Source organism: Prionailurus viverrinus, chromosome A3, assembly GCF_022837055.1.
Source record: "Prionailurus viverrinus isolate Anna chromosome A3, UM_Priviv_1.0, whole genome shotgun sequence".
Classification (NCBI taxonomy): Eukaryota; Metazoa; Chordata; class Mammalia; order Carnivora; family Felidae; genus Prionailurus; species Prionailurus viverrinus.
The window spans coordinates 65,983,900-66,006,925 of NC_062563.1; the positions used below are offsets into that span (position 1 = coordinate 65,983,900).

The window sequence follows — 23,026 nt, forward strand, 5'->3', positions numbered from 1 at the left end:
TCCGTCTACACTGCTCACAGTGTGCCCTGCAGGGACCTGCAGAAGCCCTGGCGTTTTGTCATCCCCATGTGAGGTGGGCCCATCTGTGCCTGCATGTCCACTCTGATTGCAGCTCTGTCCCCAGGCAGGGGTGACGGTACCCTGGGGGAAAGTCTGGCTGGGAGATTCCCGAAGAATCCTCCGGGCTCCCTGCCTTTCTCTGAGATCTCATCTTAATAACCACCCTGCTCTGAGGCTGCTTTCATGGGCTAAGGAGCCAGAGTATCACTTACTCTCCAAGAAGTGATGAAGAATGGGTCAATTTGTTTGGGGACAAATGACCTAGGGGAGTCGTGGCCCATCGAGATCACAGGGTTAGAGTCTTGGAGGCTGTTTTCGGTCCTGGTTCTATTATCTCCTGGCTGAGCAGTTGCAGGAGTCACTCTGGCTTGGTGACCCTGGGCTTGCTTCTAATCTCAGCTGCCCTCCTGCCTTCTGGGAACTGCAATGAAAATGGTGAACTGAGCCACCTTCGTGGTGTACTTTGGGGAGTGGCTGTGGGGAGCCAGAAAGACCAGAGAAAGGAAGAATCTTCTTCCCTCCCTTCCCTCCTTCCTCCTTTCTTTTCTTTTCTTTTCTTTTCTTTTCTTTTCTTTTCTTTTCTCTTTTCTTTCCTTTTTTTTTTTTAAGTGTTTTGGCCATTTGTAAAACACTAAACACACACAACAGTGATTTTATTCTCATCATTTCTGAAAATGTCGATCCTTTATTATTTTTCTAGCAACTAGGCTCCTTGTCATAACTTCAAATTTTGTTTCTATTTTTAGAAGGAAACAAACAAGAACAAGTAATATGTAAGTCATTCTCACTCTAAAAGATTCCAACAAGACTTAAAACTTCTATAAAAGATATTAAAGACCTTTTATGGTCTCTTTCTACTTCCATCCCAAGACTTAACTGCTATGGGTCCTTCCAGGGATGTTTTTGTGTATGTTTGCTGCATGGATACCTAAACTCACTCGCTCACTCTGTGTTAGGTATCTATTGCTGCATAACAAGTTATTCTAGAACCTAGAGGCTTAAAACAACCAATATTACCTCAGAGTCTCTTTCCAGTTGCAGCTTGGCTAAGTGCTTCTTGCTTAGAGTCTCTCATGAGCTTGTAGGCAAGCTGGGGCTCTGGTCTCATAGGAAGGCTTGACTGGAAGAAGATCTCTTCCAAGCTCACTCATGTGGCTGTTGGAACCCCAGGTCCTTGCTGGATGTTGGCTGGAGACATCAGTTCTTTGCCACGTGGGTGTCTCCTTAGGGCAGCTCACACTACGGAAGCCGGCTTCCTTCAGAGCAAACAAGCAAGAATGTGAACAAGGATGCCCAAAACAGAAGTCACAGCCTTTTGTAACCTCATCTCAAAAATGACATCCCATCACTTTTGACATTCTGTGTTCATGAGAACAGATTCCTACATTCAGCACACACTCAATGGGAAGGAATGACATGAGGGCATAGGTACCAGGAGGACCATTAGGAACCATCTTAGAAGCTGCCCACACCCCCCCACCCCATACGCCCATGCTCTCCTACACACACGTGTGATCACCTCCTCTGTGAGGGCTACTCTGACTGCCCTTTTAAAAACTGAAGCTCTCACCTCTTACCTTCCATCCCCTTCCTTTGCTTGCTTTTTCTTTATGGCACTTATCGCCTTCTAATATTCTAAATTACTTATATATAATGTTTATTTCTCTCCAAGGGTCCATAAAGGCAAAAGGTTTTTTCCATCTGTTTTTCTATTTCCCCAGCATCTACGACAGTGTCTGATACCTTGGCACTCAATAAATATTTAATTAAATTGTCCATGCCTTGTTATGTAATTTGCTTTTTTGCCAGTACATCTTAGAGTATTTCCAAGTCAGTGTATATATAAGTTACCTCATTCTTTTTAATGGCTGCTTAATAATCCACATTATGACCATTCCATCCGTCATTGCAACGTTGCCCTCTTGAGGGACACTTACTTGTTTCTGAGGCCTCGCTATTTCAAGCTGCTGCAAACATCCTCGTATGTGTATCTTCACACATATGTATAAATAGTTATGGGACAAAGGCCCTAGAAGTCCTGCAATAGCTTTAAGTCCTGGTCTTTGTGTGGTTGAATTGCATGAGGAGGTAATTACATCAGGGGACTTTCGTTTGTTGTTTGTCTTTAAATAACTGCTTTCCCTTCTTTTGCCTTGACGTTGGGTTTTGCATGAGTGGAAAATGCTTGTGTAGGGAGTTTAGGATCTCAGTCACTGTCACGTACTGGGGTCTGGTCTTTGAGTTGCCCTTATGCTGCCAACGTTCCGTTACTCTCTCGAGAGTTAGAATTCATTTAAGAGCGTGGCACCCTGCTTTGTGCAAGGCATCATGGAGAACATGGAGATAGAGCATTACTTTAGCTTTCTAGCAACTTCTACCTTACTTGGGTGGTGAACATTAACAAGTTAAATAATAGTAAATCAAGCAGTGAGTCAGAAATAAGTGTGAGCAAGTCATGGGCAAGAGAGGCCCTCGGGACTCAGGCGGTCAGGACAGGCTTTTGAGGGTAGATGGGGCTTGAGCTATACCGTGAGGAGAAGGACCTGAACAGGAAGGAGGGCAAGAGGGAAGGGTAAGCAACCAGTTGTAAGTGGAGGGCACAGAAGGAAGAAGCAGTTTTGTGCTCAGCACCAGAATGCCACGGGAGTCTGGTTGATTTGGATTCCTTTGCAGAGTGGCACCTGGCGATGTTGGGGGCCATGCTTGCACGTTCGGTGGAGCGTTCCATCGGCATTATCATCTGAAGAGTGCTGGGCAGCAGATAGTTGGTCAGTCAGTCCCTGGGAAGCTTTGACTGGTGGTTCCAGTGTGATCAGGGCTCCCAAATCTCTATCCAGTGACATTCGGTGCCCGGTGTGACCCGCCAGGCAGCTTCCCCTCTACCCTCCTTTATCATCTTCTGCCTGGGACTCCACAGTCTGTCATTCCTGCCCCATACCAACCTGCATTACATAGTTACACTGTTTCCTATTGACAGTTGTTTATCTTCTGCCTCCGAGCACGGCACGACCCTCTCTAACCTGCTATGGAATCAAACCAGCGCCCTGCCTCTTGCTCAAGGGCCAGATCACACTAACATAAAGAGAATTCTGCAGGACACATGGGCCTGCCTCTCTCTTCAGGCATGGCTCCGTCATTGTTCTCAGAAGGCTGGCTGCTTGCTTTGGAAAATTTCCCAACAGCCTGACCCACCTTGGTACCATCCTTAATCTTCGCAAAGAAAAGTCTGCAAACATAGAAAGAAAATCTCTCCAAAGGACGGTAGAATGGATGATAGAAAACGTAGGTGAGTGCGTGGTGGCACTGCCCAGGACGCAGTAGGAGCTCAACAATTATGAGTAACTGGGAAGTAGCAGAATAATGATTGTCCTTTTAGAAGAGCCCCAGCAGGCCCACTCTGTTTCTTCCCGGCATGAATTGTGCAGGTGAAACCACTGAAAATGACATTCAAGGCAGTCTGGACAGGGAAACCTTAAAGGGCTGAGACTGGCAGCCCAAGGCTGATGGCCCTTGACCTTGGTGTTCACCAGTAGTGGTGGAGTGTGGAGGTGAGGAAGGACAGTGTGGTTTGTTTGGTCCCCATTAATGTGAGTGAACCTCAGGTTTCTTTTGGATCCAGCCAGCAGGGCCACATACTTTTATTGGTCTGTAGCCTCTGGGTATCACCCCCCGGCCTCGAGGGGACCCATGGGCTGCCTGAATTATCTCAAGTTCCCCTTCCTCAGCCAGCTGTGCTGTCATGTTTCCAGACTTTTCAAGGCACTTTCAACGTCACTGTCTCGTGCCATCCGTTTGAACTGACACATCATTGGGATTTGTTTTTTCTTACATATTAAGAAAACTACATGGCTCTCCGGGGGAAGTAACAGAGTCTTTAAAAATAAAAGGCAAAATCTTTGAGGAAGAAAACAAAATTTTTAAAAGTAAAAAATGAAGTCCCTGAAGACTTTCTGTTCTCCTGTCTGCCAACTCACTCTGATTGTGGTTTCGTTACGACAGGGTCAGCATTTTAACAGCAGAGGGCGCCAGAGGCTAAGTTATGTAGATCAGTTGCCCTTGCTAAGAAATCCTTTTAATTTGGTTGCTTTGTTCTTATCCTTTCTGTCACCTCAAGAAGAGGCAGGAGAAAGCATTCACAGGGCTGGTGGGCAAGAGTAGCAAGGTGAGCTGAGTGTCAGAGGGTAGCATCTGCTACAGGGAGCGGGATAGGGAATTTAGAACAGAGGGCTGGGAGTACATGATGGGTCTGAGGATTTCCGGACCTCACTAGCAGTCATTCAGTGAATGCAATCAGCACCTTGGCTAGGCTGCAGGGGAGCTTCCTTATATGTTTATATTGTCTGAGAAAGGCCCCTCCCACCAGCACCCCTACCTTGCACCCTCATCTTTGGTTCTGTGGACATCTTGAGCTCCATAGCTCAGTTGAACCCTCCAAGCCTGAGTTGGGGTTGGGGGTGTGATTTGTGCGGTCCCTCCTCCAGGTCAGTGATCAGGCTATGCAGGGCCAGGAGGAGGCCCAGCCACCCTGCTTGGTTTCATTCAGAAAGATTTGTCTGTGTTTTTTTTTTTAATAGACTTTAATTTTTAGAGAAGTTTTAGGTTTACAGCAAAATTGAGAAGGTACAGAGATTTCCCATATACGCCATACCCTCACACACAATTGGTATCCCCCACTATCAGCATCCCCCACCAGCGCGGTACATTTGTTACAATCAGTGGACTTAGACTGACCCATTGTTATCACTCGGTTTACATTAGGCCTCGCTCTTGGTATTGTCCATTCCATGATTTTGGACAGGTATAATGCCCTGTATTCACCAATATGGTCTCATACCGAGTAATTTCCTTGCCCTAAAAATCCTCTGTGCTCTCTGCCTCTTTATCCCCGCTTCCCCCCAACCACTGGCAACTACTGATCCTTTTACTGTCTCCATAGTTGTTTTTTTTTTTTTCCAGGGTGTCATGTGGTTGGAATCCTGCAACACAGAGCCTTTTCAGATCAGCCTCCTTCACTTAGCAATATGCATATAAGGCTCATCCATGTCTTTTCATAGTTTAATAGATCATTTCTTTTTAGTGCTGGATAAAATTCCATTGTCTGGGCATGCCACAGTTTATTTATCTCTTCACCTGCTGATGGACAGCCTGGCCGTTTCCAACTTTTGGTAATTATGAATAAAACTGCTGTGAACATCCTTGTGCAGGTTTTCACGTGGACATAAGTTTTCAGCTCATTTGGGTAAATCCCAGGAATGTGATAGCTAGATTGTATGGTCGAGTATATTTAGTTTTGAAAGAAACTACCAAACTGTCTTCCAAAGTGGCTGTACCATTTTGCACTCCCATTAACAATGAATGAGAATTCCTGTTGCTTCATACATATCCTCACCAGCATTTGGTGTCATTGTTTTGGATTTTGGCCATTTTTATAGGCATGGTAGTGGTATTTTCATTGTCATTTTAATTTGCAATTTCTTAATGACATATGATATCGAGCATCTTCAACAGATGCCATCTGTATATCTTTGGTGAGGTTTCTGCTTAGGTCTTTTGCCCATTTTTAAATTGGGTCATTCATTTTCTTGTCATTGAGTTTTAAGAATGCTTTGCTTATTTTGGATAATAAGCCTTTATCAGATTGTCTTTTGCAAATATTTTCTCCCAGTCTGTGGCTTGTCTTCTCATTCTCTTGACAATGTCCTTTGCAGAGCAGAAGTCTTTAATTTTAATGAAGTCCAGCTTATCAATTTTTTCTTTGATTGATCATGCCTTTGGGGTTGTATTTAAAAAGTCATCACTGTACCTGAGGTCACCTAGGTTTTCTTCTACCTTCTAGGAGTCTCATAGTTTTGAGTTTTATCTTTGGGTCTGTGCTCCATTAATTTATGTGAAGGGTGTGAGGTCTGTGTCTAGATTCGTTTGTGTGTGAGTATGTCTTGGGGTTCCAGCACTGTTTGTTGAAAAAAACCTATCTTTTGCTCCATTGTACCTTTTCTCCTCTATCAGGGATAGATAGTTGTATAATTATGGGGATCTCTTTCTGCACTTTCTGTTTCTGTTCCATTGATTGGTTGGTCTACTCTTTCACCAATACACACTGTCTTAATATACCTTTTAGAGTAAGTCTTGAACTCAGGTAGTCTCAGTCCTCCAACTTTGCTCTTCTCAATATTGCATTGGCTATTCTGGGTCTTTGCCTCTCCATATAAACTTTAGACTCCCTTTGTCAATATCCACAAAATATGGGATTTTGATTGAAAATGCCTTAAGAAAAATTGACATGCTAACAACACTAAGATTTCCTACCCATGAACATGGAATGTCTCTCCCTTTATTTAGTTCTTTTTTTATTTCTTTCATCAGAGTTTTGTAGTTTTACTCATATAGACTTTGGACATATTTTGTTAGATTTATACCTAAGTATTTTTTAGGTGCTAATGTCAGTATTATGTTTTTAATTTCAGATTCCACTTGATCGTTGGTGGGATATAAGAAAATGATTGGCTTTTGTATATTAGCCTTGTATCCTACATCCTTGTTTATTAATTCCAGATGATTTTTTTCAGCTCTTTGGGATTTTCTACATAGACAATGTCATCTGTGAATAAAGGCAGTTTTATTTCCTCCTTTTCAGTCTGTATACCTTTTATCTCTTTTTCTTGTCTTATTGTATTATCTAGTACTTCTGATACAATACTGAAAAGGGATAGTAGGGATGAGAAGGGACATCCTTGCCTTGTACTTAACGTTAGAAAACTTCTAGTTTCTCATCCATAAGTATGATATTAGCTGTAGGGTTTTTTTGTGGATGTTCTTAATCAAGTTCAGGAAATCCTTCTGTATTTCTTGGTTTCAAAGAGATTTGATTGTGATGGTGTTGGATTTTGCCAAATGCTTTTTCTGCATCTATCAATAGGATTGTGTGATTTTTCTTCTTTAGCCTATTGATGTGAAAGATTACATTAACTGATTTTCAAATGTTGAACTAGTCTTGTGTACCTGAAATAAGTCCTACTTGCTTATGGTTTATATTTCTTATGCACTGCTGGATTCCATTTGCTGGTATTTTAGTGAGGAGTTTTACATCTATATTCATGAGAGATGTTGGGCTGTAGTTGTCTTTTCTTGTAATATTCCTTCTGCTTTCATCTTCCCGAAGATACTATAGAGAATTGGTATAATTTCTAACTTAAAGGTTTGGTAACATTCACCAGTCAACCTATCTGGGCCTGATGCTGTTTTGGAAAATTATTAATTACTGACTTGATTGCTTTAATAGAACTTGATTGCTTTAGTTGACCTTTTACATTCTCTATTTCTTTTGTGAGGTTTGGTAGAGTTTGTGTCTTTTAGGAATGGTTTTGCTGTATCCTGCCAATTATGAGAAGTTAGGTTTTCATTTTCAGTCCGTTCAAAATATTTTTAAATTCCTCTTGAGACTTCCTCTTGACCTATGTGTTATTTAGCAGTGTGTTATTTAATTTCCAAGCATTTGAGGGTTTTCCAAACATATTTCTGTTATTGATTTCTAATTTTATTCCACTGTAGTCTGAAAGCAGGCATTGTATGATTTTTTTGTTGTTGTTCTTTTAAATCCATTAGGGTATGCTTTATAGCTCAGAATGATGTCTGTCTTGGTAAATGTTCCATGTGAGCCCGAAAGTAGGTGTATTCTGTTGTTGGATGGAGTAATTGCTAGATATAGTAGTCAATTCTATTCAGTCGGTTGGTGGTGCTGTTGACTTTAACCATGTCCTTACTGATTTTCTGCCTTCTTGATCTATCCATTTCTGATAGCAGAGTACTGACGTCTCCAACTGTAACAGTGGATTCATCTATTTCTCCTTGCAGTTCTGTTTTTGCCTCACATATTTCGATACTCTGCTTCTAGGTGCATGCACATTAAAGATTTAATGTCTTCTTTGAGAATTGATCCCTTTATCATTATGTAATGCCTTTTGCTATCCCTGTCAACTTACCTTGCTCTGAAGTCTGCTCTGTCTGAAATTAATATAGCCACTGCTGCCTTCTTTTTGTCAGTGTTAGCACAGTATATCTTTCTCCATGCCTTTAATTTTAACCTAAATATGTCTTACATTTAAAGTGTATTTCTTGTGGATTATTTACCTCAAAACCACAATGAGATACCACCTCACACCTGTCAGAGTGACTAACATTAACAACTCAGGCAACAACAGATGTTGGCGAGGATGCAGAGACAGAGGATCTCTTTTGCACTGTTGGTGGGAATGCAAACTGGTGCAGCCACTCTGGAAAACAGTATGGAGGTTCCTCAAAAAATTAAAAATAGAACTACCCTACAACCCAGTAACTGCACTACTAGGTATTTATCCGAATGATACAGGTTTGCTGTTTTAAAGGGGCACATTCACCCCAATGTTTATAGCAGCACTATCAACAATAGCTAAAGTATGGAAAGAGCCTAAATGTCCATTGACAGATGAATAGATAAAGAAGATGTGGTACACACACACACACACACACACACACACACACACTGGAGTATTACTCGGCAATCAAAAAGAATGAAATCTTGCCATTTGCAACTATGTGGATCGAACTAGAGGGTATTATGCTAAATGAAATTAGTCAGAGAAAGACAAATATCATATGGCTTCACTCATATGAGGAATTTAAGATACAAAACAGATGAACACAAGGGAAGGGAGGCAAAAATAATATAAAAACAGGGAGGGGGGCAAAAACATAAGAGACTTAAATATAGAAAACAGGTTTACTGGAGGGGTTGTGGGAGGGGGGATGGGCTAAATTGGTAAGGGGCATTAAGGAATCTACTCCTGAAATCATTGTTCCAACATATGCTAACTAACTGGGATGTAAATTAAAAAATAATATATAAAATTTAAAAAACCTCAAAAAGAACAAAAAAATAAAGTATATTTCTTGTAGATTAAATATAATTGGTTCCTGTTTTTTGATCCACTCTAAAAATCTCAATTGGCATACAGTTGACCATTGAACAGCACAGGTTTAAACTGTGTGGGTCCACTTATATGTGGAATTTTTACAGTACTGTAAATGTATTTTCCTTATTATTTTCTTACTAGCATTTTTTTCCTCAAGCTTTGTTGAAAGAATATAGTATATAATACAAAATATGAGTTCATCAACTGTTTATGTTTCCATAAGGCTTCCAGTCAACAGCAGGCTATTAGATGTTAAGTTTTGAGGGAGTCAAAAGTTATACTTGGCTTTTTTACTATGCAGGGGAGTCAATACCCCTAACTCCTGTGTTGTTCAAGGGTCAAGTATATTTAGACCATTGATATTTAAAGTGATTATTGACATAATTGGATTAATAGCTACCATTTTTGCTGTTGTTTTCCATTTGATACTCTTGTTCTTCCTATTTTTATTCTTTTTTTTTCCTGCTTTCTGTAATTAATTGAATATTTCATATGGTCCCATTTTCTCTCTTTGTTGTTAACATATCAATTATTTTTCCTTTTTTAATTATCTTTGTGGTTGCCTAGAGTTTGCAATATACATTTACAACTAATCCAAATCCACTTTCAAATAATACTCTTAATGCTCCAGAGGTAATGCATGTACATTATAATAACAAAATAATCATAATTTCTCCCACTCCATGTATCATTGCTATGGTTCATTTCCCTTACATGTAAGCACACATATTTATATACATACGATGTACATCAGCATATGTAATTGGTTATATTGTTGCCATTATTTTGAGGAAATGTTATTTCTTAGATGAAGACTGAGGGAAATACAAGTTTTTATTTTACCATCACTTGTTCCTTCTCCGATGGTCTTTCTTTACACAGATCTGAGTTTCTGACCGATGTTGTTTTCCTTCTTCCTGAAGAACTTCTTTTAACATTCCTCGCAAGACCAGTCTGCTGACAATGAATTCCCTCAGTTTTTATTTGTCTGAAAGAAGCCTTTCTTTCTCCTTCACTTTTGAAGAATAACTTCATGGATACGGAATTCTATGTTGGTTTTTTTTTTTCTCAGTACTTTAAATATTTCACTGTTTTCTGTTGCTTGCATGGTTTCTGGGGATGAGTCAGATGTAGTTCTTATCTTTGCTGCTCTGTAGGTCAGGTGTTATTTCCTTCTGGCTTCTTTCAAGAATAGTTTTTCTTTATCTTTGATTTTCTGAAGTTTGTGTATGACATGCCTAGGTATAGTTTGTTTTTTTTTTTTTCTTTCATATATCCTGCTTGGTATTCTCTGAGCTTCCCAGATCTGTGGTTTGGTGTCTGACATTAATTTGAGGACATTCTCAGTCATTTTTGCTTCAAATATTTCTTCCGTTTATCTCTGTCTTCTTCTTCTGGTGTTTCCATCATACACATTATACCTTTTATAGTCCCACAGTTCTTAGACAGTCTCTCTTTTCCTTAGTCTTTTTTTTTTTCTCTGTGCTTCTCTGTTTTGGAAGTTTCTATTGACATATTCTCAAACTCAGAGATTATTTCCTCACCTGTGTCCATTCTACCAATGGTCCCAGCAACGGTATTCTTCATTTAAAAAAAAATGTTTAATGTTTATTTTTGAGAGCAAGAGAGAGAGACAGAGCATGAGTGGGGGAGGGGCAGAGAGAGAGGGAAACACAGAATCCAAAGCAGGCTCCAGGCTCTGAGCTGTCAGCACAGAGCTCCAAGTGGGGCTCGAACTCACAAATCGTGAGATCATGACCTGAGCCACCCAGGCTCATTGCATTCTTCATTTCTGTTAAGTGTTTGTGATCTCTAGAATTCCCTTTTGATTCTTTCTTAGAATTTCCATCTCTCTGCTTATATTGCCTATTTGTTCTCACATGCTGTCTACTTTATTGATCAGAGCCCTTAGCAAATTAATCATAGCTGTTTTCAATTCCCAGTCTGATAATTCCAGCATTCCTGCCATGTCTGGGTCTGGTTCTGACTGCTTGCTCTGTCTCTTCAAACTGTGTGTTTTGCCGTTTTAGAATGCCTTTTAACTTTTTCTTGATAGCTGGACATGATGTACTAGGTGAAAGGAACTGCAGTAAATAGGCCTTTAATAAGGTGGTGGCGAGGGTGTGGGGGAGGGGAAGCATTCTATAGTCCTGTAATTAGATCTCAGTCTTTGCCTGAGCCTGTTCCTCTGAACTATGAGCTTTGTGACTATTACTCAGGGTTTTTTGTTTTCTTCTTTTCCCTCCCACCTTAGGTAGGACAGTATGGCTGGAGTGGGCTGGAGTTGGGTATCTTTCTTCTTCCACATGGGAAGCTACAGCAGGCTAGACTTAGGGTATCCGCCCCCCACCCCCCCACCCTGAGCCAGGGTCAGGTAGCATCTGATAAAACTACTATAGTTGAGGCTCTTGTAAAATAGTTTCTCCTAAAAGCAGGCCTTGTTAAGAACAAAGTATTCTGGTTTATTTCAAAATGGTTTCCCCCTGTCCCGCGCCCCCCACCCCCCACCCCTGCAGCCAGAAGCATAAGGGAATTTTTCTCTAGGGTTTACTCTGAGAACCTGGTCAAACTCCTAGAAGCAAAACTGACAAAGATGTGGGGGTCCCTATGACTGACTGGGTCTGCCCAGAGATTGGACTCAGCCTTGTCTGCCCGGAGACTCCAACACTTTGTCAGTTTCGCTTCTAGTTCCCCTGCCCTGGCCCCCACAGAGGTTGCTGCTGGGGAGTTTCTGCCTGGTGAGTTGTGGTTCACTGTAGCTACCCATCTGTCTCATTCATTTTGGCGGTAGCGTTTGCCCTGTGACCTTCCTTCTCTGGTAAATCCGAGAAGAATGAGTTTTTCGGTTCGTGCAAGCTTTGTGCTTGTTAGGACCCAGTGATGTCCTCCAAGTGCTGTACATGCTAAGCTGGAAACCAGAATACTAAGCTGGAAACCAGCTGGTTGATGTTTTCACTTGCGATGCTCTATACCAAGGACAACTAAGTGATATGGGCAAAACAAGACTTTCAGGCATGGCTCTTGTTCCTTTGAAATTGGATTTTAGATTTGAAAGGAGCCTTGGTGGTCTCCTTACTCAGTGTCCTCATGTTCAGATGAGTGTCTCAGGCTCTACTATGGGCACTTCTCTCTGGGTAATATTCGCACATTTTAGCAAAGTAGTATAATGCACTGTATATATGCAACCCATCTGTGCTGAGGATCCAAATGAACTTTCTCTAAATAAACCAGTTTTGTTCTTTCATAGTCAGTGTTCTGCTCCCTGAAAGGAAATGTAATGTGATATTTATCCACAAACAGTGGTGACCACTGTATGGTGTTTGGATGGATGCTGTTAGTTCTGTGTGATTTAATTTTTCTCTTTTTGTCTTTCTGCATTTTCCAAATTCTGTCAAATGAACATGTATTACATTTACAATCAGGAAAAAAATAAGGTAATGTTTTCGGTCATGAACGTTGGAAGTCTCCTCTCCATGTCTCCTTACAGTCTGCAAGATGAACGTTCACCGACGCTGTGAGACCAACGTAGCTCCCAACTGTGGGGTGGACGCCAGAGGAATTGCCAAAGTCCTGGCGGACCTAGGCGTCACTCCAGACAAAATCACCAACAGCGGCCAGAGGAGGAAAAAGGTAACTGGCTATTTGGTGGTGTTTCTGGAGCTCTCTGTGGGCCCACTTTCTCTGTGCTGGCTTCCTGAGAGCCCCATGGAGTGAGGTTCCAAGATCACTGGGTTTGAGACACTGCACACAAAATAGCATGTGCTTAAAGGGAAGGAAAAAAAAAAAAAGAAATTAGGCAGGTGACATTAAAGTCTCCTTCAGTTCCAGAAGTGGGGGAAAAACAAAGCAAGTCTCAAGTGTTACATTCCTTGGGGAAACATAACCTTTGAGATGAGGACTTTGGAATTCTCTCTAGAAAAAGCACCGTTCTAGACAAGGCAATAGGCTTATCTGCCTCCAGAACTGGCATGAAAGCAATGTCACTGTTTTGAACTTTGCCCCCTGGTATTGCTGTAATGAGGATAAGTGGACAAAGAGCTGGAGCCACATTCTTTTCTAGGGAACAAGCCAAGAAGGTCTGTGCTAGTGCCCGCACTCAGCTGCCCAAGGGACATTGTTAATGCCCCGTGACATGAAACATCTGGGTCTTTCTTGGGAGACCTAAGCCCCCGTCTCTACCCGGGTGACCTTTGGAATGTCAGTGGGAAGAGATCCATTTGCTAAAATGTTATTTTGGTAAGTCAGGGCCCACAGATGTAAACAGAGCTAAAGGCATCCATAGCATTTTGTTTGAAGGCCCTCCTTAGCCTTGGCTCCCAGCCTAGAAAATGTAAGAGTTTTTGAAAAAGTAAGTTATGAGAAAATCAGAACCACATTTAACTGGGCAAGAAGTTCTGGTGGAGGTGAGAAGCAGGCAGTGATCCTCATCACCCAGTACCAGGCAACCTCAAGCACTTTCTAGAAAAGTAATTCTCACACCAGGTGCTCTACAGTTTGGACTCCCAATGTTCTCCCTAAGTCCTGCCCTAAAATTCCTTCTGAAGGGCTCTGTGTTTCCCTTCTTTTAGAGGCTGCCCACCCCTTTTCCCGGGTGCATCTCAGAAGAGCCCTTTCCCTTGAATGGGGAGGTTTGGATCATTTTAATCTTCTTAAACTCCTCCTTCTTTACCTTCCCAATAAGCAAAGGTTGGAGGAGAAGAACTCTCTTCTCCCCGGTTGGTTAGCTATGGGATTTTGTGCTTCTGGTGACTCTTAGCTCTGTAAATCCCACCAGTGGAAGTAGGACTTTAGTTATTGACCCAAGGCATTGCAATTGCAAGCAGAATGTCTGCACCCAGGAATGCTAGACCCCCACCGAAGGAGTGGGTTAAGTAAACACCTTGTGATGACAGAGTTGGACATACACATTTATGAGCTCTAGAGAGAGCCCTTTTCAGGAGATATGGCTTTTCTCCTTGCTAGAAGGAAATGGAGACAGAACCTTCATTAATCATCATGAAGCATTTTAAAAGAAAACTCAATACACACCTGCCCTCCCTGCCCCCCACCCCCAATTTACACAGGCCATAATGCCAATAACCAGCCATCGTCTGTCTGAGGTTTGGGGGCACCTGGTGATATGAAGCCAACATGGAGGAATTCAAGAAGAGACAGAGTTAAAGACTAAAGGATTCTGATATTTTTATTGCTGGGTTGCTTCTGATGCAAATGCTGGAAAAAAGCCACATGATCCAAGTCGTGGCTTGGATCCCTTGGTCCCTTAGCATGTGAGGAAGGGAGAGAAGTCTCTTGCTCAGAAGCTAAGCGGGCTTTTTGCAAGAGCGTCAGGCTTGCTGGAGCATTGTCTGTCTTCACGTTGCCCTTTGCGAGTAGTCCTTCACCCAGCAAGGATGTGTGCACACGGCTCTGGAGCAAGAGTAAAATAGAGTATGTGTGACTGCTTAGTCCAAACCTCTGACTTTGGTGGGAACTCCACATGGGTGCACTGACACCTGTGCTGGGAAATAGACTTCCCTGGAGGGTGTCCTGTTAAAATTTGCCAACCGATATCAATGCACCTAAAAATATTTATTGAGCTTCGACTAAAGGTATCATTTGGTACAAGGTGCCAGAGGCAATACAAATGCTAGATAGTCTTACCTTCAAAGAGCCTATAGTCTACCCAAGGAGAGTGCCCCACACAGTATCCACAAGCAGAAGCCATTAACTAAACACAGCTGAACAAGAGGACGGATAAACGTGATAACTCGCGCTGCTTGCATTGGCGAGCGGGTTTTCACGGAAGGGGTGCAGTTGTGCTTTGCTTAGACAGGTCAATTGCCTTTGCATAGGATGAAAACTGAACAAACCACAGTCTCTTCCTAAGTTTTTAATTCCTGTTGGCTGCCCCATAGTGTAATGTTGGATTCTGGTGTGCAACCTAGTGATTCAGCACTTGCGTGCATCACCATGTGCAGTCTCGTCTTCCCTTTAACTGTCAGGAGGAACCTGAGTCTGGGCTTTCAGAAGGTCAGTTCAGCAAGTGCTGCTGTGCCCCCGGGGCTCCTACAGCCCTCGCTGGGGTCCAGCATCTGGGCGGTTCTGACCTGCGGGTTGCTCCCCACCCTCCCTTCTCATGTCTCCACCCCCACCCTCTCTCTCCCTCTCTCTCCCTCCCTCTCTCTAGCTCATCGCTGGCGCCGAGTCTCCACAGCCTGCTTCCGGAAGCTCACCGTCTGAGGAAGATCGATCCAAGTCAGCACCCACCTCCCCTTGTGACCAGGGTGAGACCCTCAGATTTGCTTTGTGACCTCTGAGTAATATCATCTGAAGGACTGAAGGCTTCAGACACCCTCTCCCTGCTGACTCATTAGCTACTCTTTTCTCTCTACAAGTATTTCTTCAGGGAGAGGCACTAAATGGCTCTGCTCGTGTTAAACCTTGTCCATGCCAGGGTAAAAGAGAAAAAGCAGGGAATGTTATGGTTCTTTCTTTACTCCTGCCTCTTTCCCGGGTTCCAAGTGTAGGAAAGCACCCTGAGCCTGCTCCCAGACCTTCCATGTGTCTGTGCCACTCAGCTGAGAGCAAATTCTTTCCTGACTCTGGTCATCACACCCAAAAACCTGAAAGCAGGGCATGAGTGGGGGCCTGTGGCTGAGCAGGGACAGGAGCGCCAAGCAGAGAACAGACAGAGAAGGGAGGAAGCCAGCTCTAGGCCTGACCCCTTCCTAAAGTTCAGCTTAGGATGTTTCCTTCTTCCCCGTAAGAATATGCCTCATGTAGTCGAAGTTTCTGAGTTCTGCAGGCATCCAAGAATGCTGAGGGGAGACTAACACATTTTAAACCTTGCCCTCTGGTGATCAGACCCAGGCGTCCCTGGGAAAGGGATGTCTGCTCCTGCAGAGCAGGAATAATCATCATTGCATGGCAATAGTGCCTTGATTTTCCATAGCCCCAGTTGTGTTCCTTATCTTAATCTTATCCACACACTAACTCTGTGTTGGTGTGCCCCATCCCTGGCCCCATGCTACAGGGGGGGAAGCGGAAGATCAGAGAGTCAAAAAGTTCTGTCCAAAGGCCTGGAACTAAGTCAGCAGTAAGAGCAACGCCATACCCCTCCTGGTTTTGGGACACCCCACCCCCACCCCGGGCTGCCGCCCCACCTCAGAATCTGTGCTGTCATATTCTCCCTGGGGGTGTGACCCACTTCAGTTTATCCAGCAGTAGACGAAACAGCTGCAGGGCAGTATGCCGATCTGAGGCCTCAAAGTACTCGGCCTGCATCCCTCCTCTTGCTGCTCTGATTAGTTTCCTGTGTCTTTATTCCTGTGTCTGCTTAATTCCAAAAAAGAATTTGGTCCATTTGTATGTACTTCCAGTGGCACTCAGGGGGCCTCCAAACTAGTAGGTATTATCCTAGAACCCGTGCAGGTGTTTTCATGTGCCCCATGTTAGTGCTGAGACCTCCTTTGGGAGCTTCAAGGAGCTGGGATTCTATGGTAGAGACCCCCAGTAAGAGTGAGCTGGCTGGAGTTTCTAGGCCTGGCTTCTGCCAGCGTGCTGCCCAGACCCGGCAGGACGCAGTGCCTGTGTTTGTCTCTGGTCAGTGCAGGCACGAGCATTACCCAGCAGTGGTGTGGGCACAAATGGATGCAAAGACCCTTAGCAAGACACAGCATTGCTACACAACAGGGATGCCACATAGTTTCTCTTCCTTCCAGGAAGGAACACCCACAGTGACATTTTCTTTAAGCTCTAAAGCCCCTAAACACCCAAGTCCTGTTTTCCAAAATCCATTTAATAGTTTGCCTTGAAAACGGAGACATTGAGCCATTTGCTGAGACTAGAAGTTATACTCAGTAGAGGCATAAAAGAGAGGAAATGGGTGAATTGGCCAAGGGGAGAGCTTTAGACTCAGGAACCACCCTCACCCTGCCCTCCCCTCCACCCCAGCACATCTTAGAGGAACTGGACTCCAGGTCTAAGAAAGATCCAGATTCTTTGAGCAGGCTTCATGGGCCTCAGTCCTGCAAAGAAGCTGAAGATCTCTTTATGTCAGGCAGCACATGCTTATCATGCCTAACCCGGATTCCTCAGGGTTAATGGTCTGTGTTCTCCTTCGACCATCCCAGGTATTCATGAGCATCTCTTAAAACCGGAGTATGCTTTCGGTGCCCACTTCTACAATGAGGAGTGTGTGTGTGTCCTGGTGAATGAATAGCTAACAATAAAGCTTCCCCAAACAGCAAAGGTCAGGGGGTCATCCAGTGTTATCACCGCCAGGTAGTTTAGGTCACATGCTCTGCCGGGGCACAGGACTGTCCCATGGTCGTGAAATGGAACTGAGGAATCCCTGCCCCGGCTCCGATAAATTTGCAGCATGCCAGTCTCGGGAAACAGTTCTTCACTTAATGATAAGCCCATTGCTCATTTGGTTTAATATCCTCTTGGGAGATGGGTATTAGAATAAACGCAACATGGGGAGCCTGGGTGGCGCAGTCGGTTAAGCGTCCGACTTCAGCCAGGTCACGATCTCGCGGTCCGTGAGTTCGAGCCCCACGTCGGGCTCTGGGCTGATGGCTCGGAGCCTGGAGCCTGTTTCCGATTCTGTGTCTCCCTCTCTCTCTCTGCCCCTCCCCTGTTCATGCTCTGTCTCTCTCTGTCCCAAAAATAAATAAAAAAACGTTGAAAAAAAAATTAAAAAAAAAAAGAATAAACGCAACAACAAGGCCGAGTAAAGTGCTTTACACGTTAAAGGCTTCCTGGTCCTCACTTTTGATATAGTCATATCACCAGTGATAACTGTGATGACTGTTCTCAGTCATTGTTCTAAGTTTCAAAGGGACTTGACAGGTACCTGTTGCCTTTGAGACTCTGCAGGATTCCAGACAAGGCTAGGATTCCTGCACTACACCTAAGATAACAACAGGCTGCTAGCCAAGGGGGCTTTCAGAGAGAGGGCCGGGTTTTTGTGTAATCTGAAGGTGTTGGCTGGTGGGGACCGTGTCCTCTTGTTTGCGTACCTAGATGCCAATGAAAGCATGTACGTTACATGTACCTTAGGTGCCAATGAAAGCGTGTACGTTACACATACATTCGGTGCCAATGAAAGCGTGTACGTTACGTGTACGTTCGTGCCAATGAAAGCGTGTACGTTACAGGTACATTCGGTGCCAATGAAGGTGTGTAGAGCAAATGAATGTGGGAAGAGATGCCACACTGGATTGGCTGCTGTGAGGAACCAGATGGAGGGTGGAGGCCTCACGCTTGGGGGCAGGGGACGTTCTGAGTGCTGGGTCCTGATGGAAAGGGATCATGAGGCATGCACTAATGTGGTATCTTGTCACCCTTGGCCCTAGAAATAAAAGAACTTGAAAACAACATTCGGAAGGCCTTGTCATTTGACAACCGAGGGGAGGAGCACAGGGCGGCGGCCTGCAGCGATGGCCACCTGGCAAGCCCCGGCGAGAACGGCGAAGTGCGGCAGGGCCAGGCCAAGCGCTTGGGTCTGGATGAGTTCACCTTCATCAAGGTGCTGGGCAAAGGCAGCTTTGGCAAGGTCTGTGGCGTGCGTGGGTACAACCGCTGACTTTCTCTGCCCTGTGGCGTTGCCTCATCTATCTGATCTAAATCAGATTAAGCTATGAACATTTCAGCCCAGTCTTGTTGCGTCTTCCTTCCTTGTTCAGTGGAAACGGCCTGCGGCTGAGCAGGTGGGAGTCCGGGTTCTGCTGCTAAGTAGCTATGAGACTTCAATGTAGTTGCTTAACTTCTTTGGGATTCAGTTTTTCTCATTTGTCAGATGGTGACACAGGCATCCAGTGAGATCACGGGTAGAAGAGCACCTTGAAAAGCTTAAATTGCTTTACATGAGCTTGGCTTCCTGTTAGCAGTACTACTAGCTACTACTTCCCTTCCTCAGAGCTCCATGCGAAATTTTGGCTTTCATTCGTTGCAAAGACTTTAAAAAATGAACTCTAGAATCGCTGCACTCAGTGAGCTTGGGGCTCAAAGCAAATCTGAGTGTGGGTTATTTTGAAAGGTAAACGCTATTGAACCGACTTTTCTGGCACTTACTACATGTTGGGTTTATCCTCCACATTGGCGAGAGAATGAGGATAATCATCTCATGTCTTGGGTCTTGCTTTGCCCTCGGTGCCAGGCTCCCTGTCCTGCCCCACACTGAGGTGAGCAGAACCATGCAGGGTAGGGGTGCCAAGCGTGTCCCGTGAAGCTTTCGTGGCGATCAGGCACGATTCTGATGGCTGGCAAAGTGGGGTGTGTAAATACTGTTCGTTTTAGAAAGAAGGTGTAAGGGCGGAAAGCCAGGGATGTCGGCTAACATTTCAGCCAAGACCCCCGATGATTCCCTCGCTCTTCTCAAAGGCAGGAGTCCACGGGAGGTGTCTCCCCAGGCCCTGTTCTGGGGCCCAGGCACCCCCCCCCCCCCCCCCCCGCCGCAGCTCCCCAGGGTCACATGCCCTCCCGTGTCCTGGACTCTTGAAAGCCTCAGCCGGCAGGTCAGCCAGCTTGCGGAGCTGCTGAATCGCTCTACTGCTCTTGAAGGGAAGGGCTCAGGAAGCCTCCAGGGTATGGGCCTACCCCCTGGCCCCTCACCTGCCCCATCTCCTCCTGAGATTACTGTAGCAGGAAGGTAACCAGAGGGGGCTTAAATGGCAAATGCTGAAGCAATCACATTCCTCAGAGACCGAGTAAGTAAGAAGCAGGCCCCAGTCCCTTGGTCCAGGCCTAACTCCGGGATGTGAGCCACTTTAATTTTGAACAAGATTCAAGGTAAACAAGCAGGCTCAGAGTTTCCAGGTCTCCATACTGTGTAGGCAGGATGGGAACTTGGAAGACTCTGGAGTATTTAGGTTGTTTCTTGGGGAAAATTGCAGCCAACGTTGGAGCTAGTTTTAAAGAGCGAATTACGTGTGGGCGACGAAAGGTCCTTAGGTAGACCCCTGAGTTCCCTCTTGAGGCTTCTGAGTTCCCACTCTTGAGAACTGGCAGCTCACCTTGGAATAGGAGCTGTTTAAAAGGAGAAAGGCTTGTCATGTTGTGCAGAAATTAGTGCAAAAATATCAAGTGATAGGAGAACTTTAATAAACTGGTAATTTGCCCTCTGGAAAAGGAATCACATTCCCAGTGTTAGAAGAAACCACAAAGGCAAACATGACTGATGTAGCTACATGAGGACAAGTGATCCTGTCTGATAGAAGATAGAACAGAAAATCCTAAAACAGGCTTAGACAAACCTTTGCAGAAAGCAAAGTGTTAGCATCTTTATATACAAAACTCCTACAAACTCATAAGAAAATAATATAAAGTAGTAGATAACTAGACAAAGTTACCTTGACAAATATAAATTGACAGTTCACACAATTAGAGGAAAAATTTTTTCAAGTTTCTCTTAAATACAGAGAACAAACTGAGGGTTGTTGGAGGGGAGGTAGGTGGGGGTTGGGCTAAATGGGTGATGGGCATTAAGGAGGGCATTTACTGGCATGAGTAAGTGATAAATCACAAAATTCTACTCCTGAAACCATTATTACACTATATGTTAACTAATGGGGATTTAAACAAAATTTAAAATTAAAAACAAGTTTCACTGCAAGTTAAAACAGCCTGGAGGTTATATATCACACCTGTTACATGAGCAAAAATGCTTTTTAAGTGAAAACACCCAATGTGGGTACATTGCCATAAAACTAAGGCACCTCTCCACTCCTGATGGCAAATTCTGTTGTACATCCTTTTTGAAATTCAAGAAATGTGCAAAATATTTAACGCTGTAGTCAACTTCTAAGACTTTCTAGCTTAAGGATATGGTTGAAAAAAAAAGTACATGTACAAAAACACCCAATCCAATAAATATATATTTATTTATTGAAATCAAGAATCAGATGCTTAACAGACTGAGTCACCTAGGCGCTCCAGTAATATGTTTACTTGAGTTAAATATAAGCATCCCTGATAATGTTGGTGACGATGTAGGTGATGAAACCTTATGAAATCACGTTCGTTTAAATAAAATTATATGTAAAATAGTATGATTATAAGCAGGACAAATCTATATGAACATATGAACAATTATTTAACAGATATGTATTGCTTCTTTTTTTTTTTTTTTCTATGCTAGAGATTGACTTGTGTTTCTTCTTTGGATTCCATGCATGGATAGATTACTATGAGTGGTTTTGGTTCATTGCAGGTCATGTTGGCTGAGCTGAAAGGCAAAGATGAAGTATATGCTGTGAAAGTTTTAAAGAAGGATGTCATCCTCCAGGATGATGATGTGGACTGCACGATGACGGAGAAGAGGATTTTGGCTCTGGCGCGGAAACACCCGTACCTAACCCAACTCTATTGCTGCTTTCAGACCAAGGTATGTCTAGGAAGAAGCCACCATCTTGAGGTAGTGCTGTATGATGTGATGGTATCTTGATGTCTGATTAAAAATATCAATTATAGACCCTCTCCATTATTTTCTAACAGGCCTTGTGAAGTGGCATGGATTTTACCCTTGAAAAGATCAGGGTATATCTGAACGACATCCTCTTTTTTAAGGGTGTGGAATTTTCCATTCAGGGTTGTGCTTGTGAAGGGATGAGAGAGCAATAGAACTTTGCAAATGCAGCTGGACAAAGCCAAATGGCTAAACCCAGTGTTTGCTCCCTGGAAAAAACAACAGGTGTGATTAGTCCTTGCTCTTCTCCTAACTTTCTATCATTAGGCAAATCATTTAAGTTCTCTGTTGCCTTCAGATCAAATGAAAAGGAGTAAAGCCCGCCCTGACCACTTCTGACTTGTATAATGTCATATGAGGCAGAGGATGTGGACAAGTGCTTACAATGCTCATTTTCAGCTGGCTGTGCGGGAGCCTGGGAACCAGAAGGTGGCAGTAAAGAAATGAAAATAATTTGTAGCTGCATTATGGAGTCTGACCAATGACTATCGTAACTGATTTTGTAACTTACTGTTTGTTAGTAAAGAAGAGAAATGCCAACATTCTTTATGAAGCTCCTGTTTTATTTCCCCTTTTGTTGCGGGGAGTGAAGGTCTTTTATGGTGGCTTATGGGTTTGTCGTCCTCAGCTTCTTGAGAAGGCAAAGGCAACCTCACCTGAAACTCCCCCCCCCGCCCCCCCGTGCCCATCTGGAGCCCAGACAGTACAGGGCACCATCATGGAGAGACGATCTCTTGCCCCTTGGCACACTCTCACCTCTATGTCACTGCCATGATGTTCTTCCACTTTGAATTCAACTATTATTGGTCATTTGGCAAATTTTTATTTTATGGTATTTTATTGACTTCTTCCCATGTGCCAGGTACTGGAGATATAACGGTATCTCCAGTCTCTCACCTCAGGGAATTTACAGTCTCTTTGGTACACTGTTTTTCAAAGGGTATTTCTCTGAACCCTCATCACTTGAGAAATTCTAAGAATAAAGGATCCTTTGGCCCATAGTTTGGGGAATTGAAATTTTGACTTCTTCTAGACTGCTTCAACATGTACTTGCTTATTTAACTCCCTGAGGAGAAATGCAATGGGGGGGGGGAAAAAAAGATTGCCTGTGTTTAATCTACTATTTCCCAATTATTTGATCTCAAGCTCCACTTCTACAATCACCTATTCCACACTGAGAAACAGTGATCTAGTGGATATTTCCTATCCCTCTGATCTCTCAGGAAGATAAGAAACACCTTCTGAAAATCTGGAAATCCCTTTTCTGAACAGGTGCAGGAGTCATTAGCTATCCTTGTTTTTGAAATGTGTTATGTAATTCCTAATATTTGTGGGTCTATGCATGTATGTGTACATATGCGGAGCTCAACATGGTAAAAGAGGATCAGTCATATGGTTAACTTTTTCTTTTCTCCACTCGAGTGTAATTTTAGATTAATGAAAAAATGTGTCCTGTAAGTCTTTATCTTCCATGGCACCTATCACAGGGCCTCACATTTGGTGGGTATTCACTATCAGAATTGGAGGGTTGGAAGATTTTATAAAAATTCTCTCTTCTACTCTACTTTTT

The 23,026-nt window shown here is 43.6% G+C and overlaps 1 protein-coding gene across 6 annotated transcripts in view; it reads left to right on the plus strand.

Annotated features, from left to right (window-relative positions):
* The window catches only part of PRKCE (protein kinase C epsilon), a 498,780-nt gene that overhangs the window by 327,013 nt on the left and 148,741 nt on the right, over nucleotides 1-23,026 (plus strand). For all 6 annotated transcript variants that reach the window (XM_047852658.1, XM_047852662.1, XM_047852659.1 and 3 more), the window contains 4 exons: nucleotides 12,496-12,638; nucleotides 15,175-15,271; nucleotides 18,347-18,546; nucleotides 21,202-21,375. In XM_047852658.1, coding sequence (XP_047708614.1) covers nucleotides 12,496-12,638; nucleotides 15,175-15,271; nucleotides 18,347-18,546; nucleotides 21,202-21,375 — 614 coding nt within the window. The remainder of the gene's footprint in view (nucleotides 1-12,495; nucleotides 12,639-15,174; nucleotides 15,272-18,346; nucleotides 18,547-21,201; nucleotides 21,376-23,026) is intronic.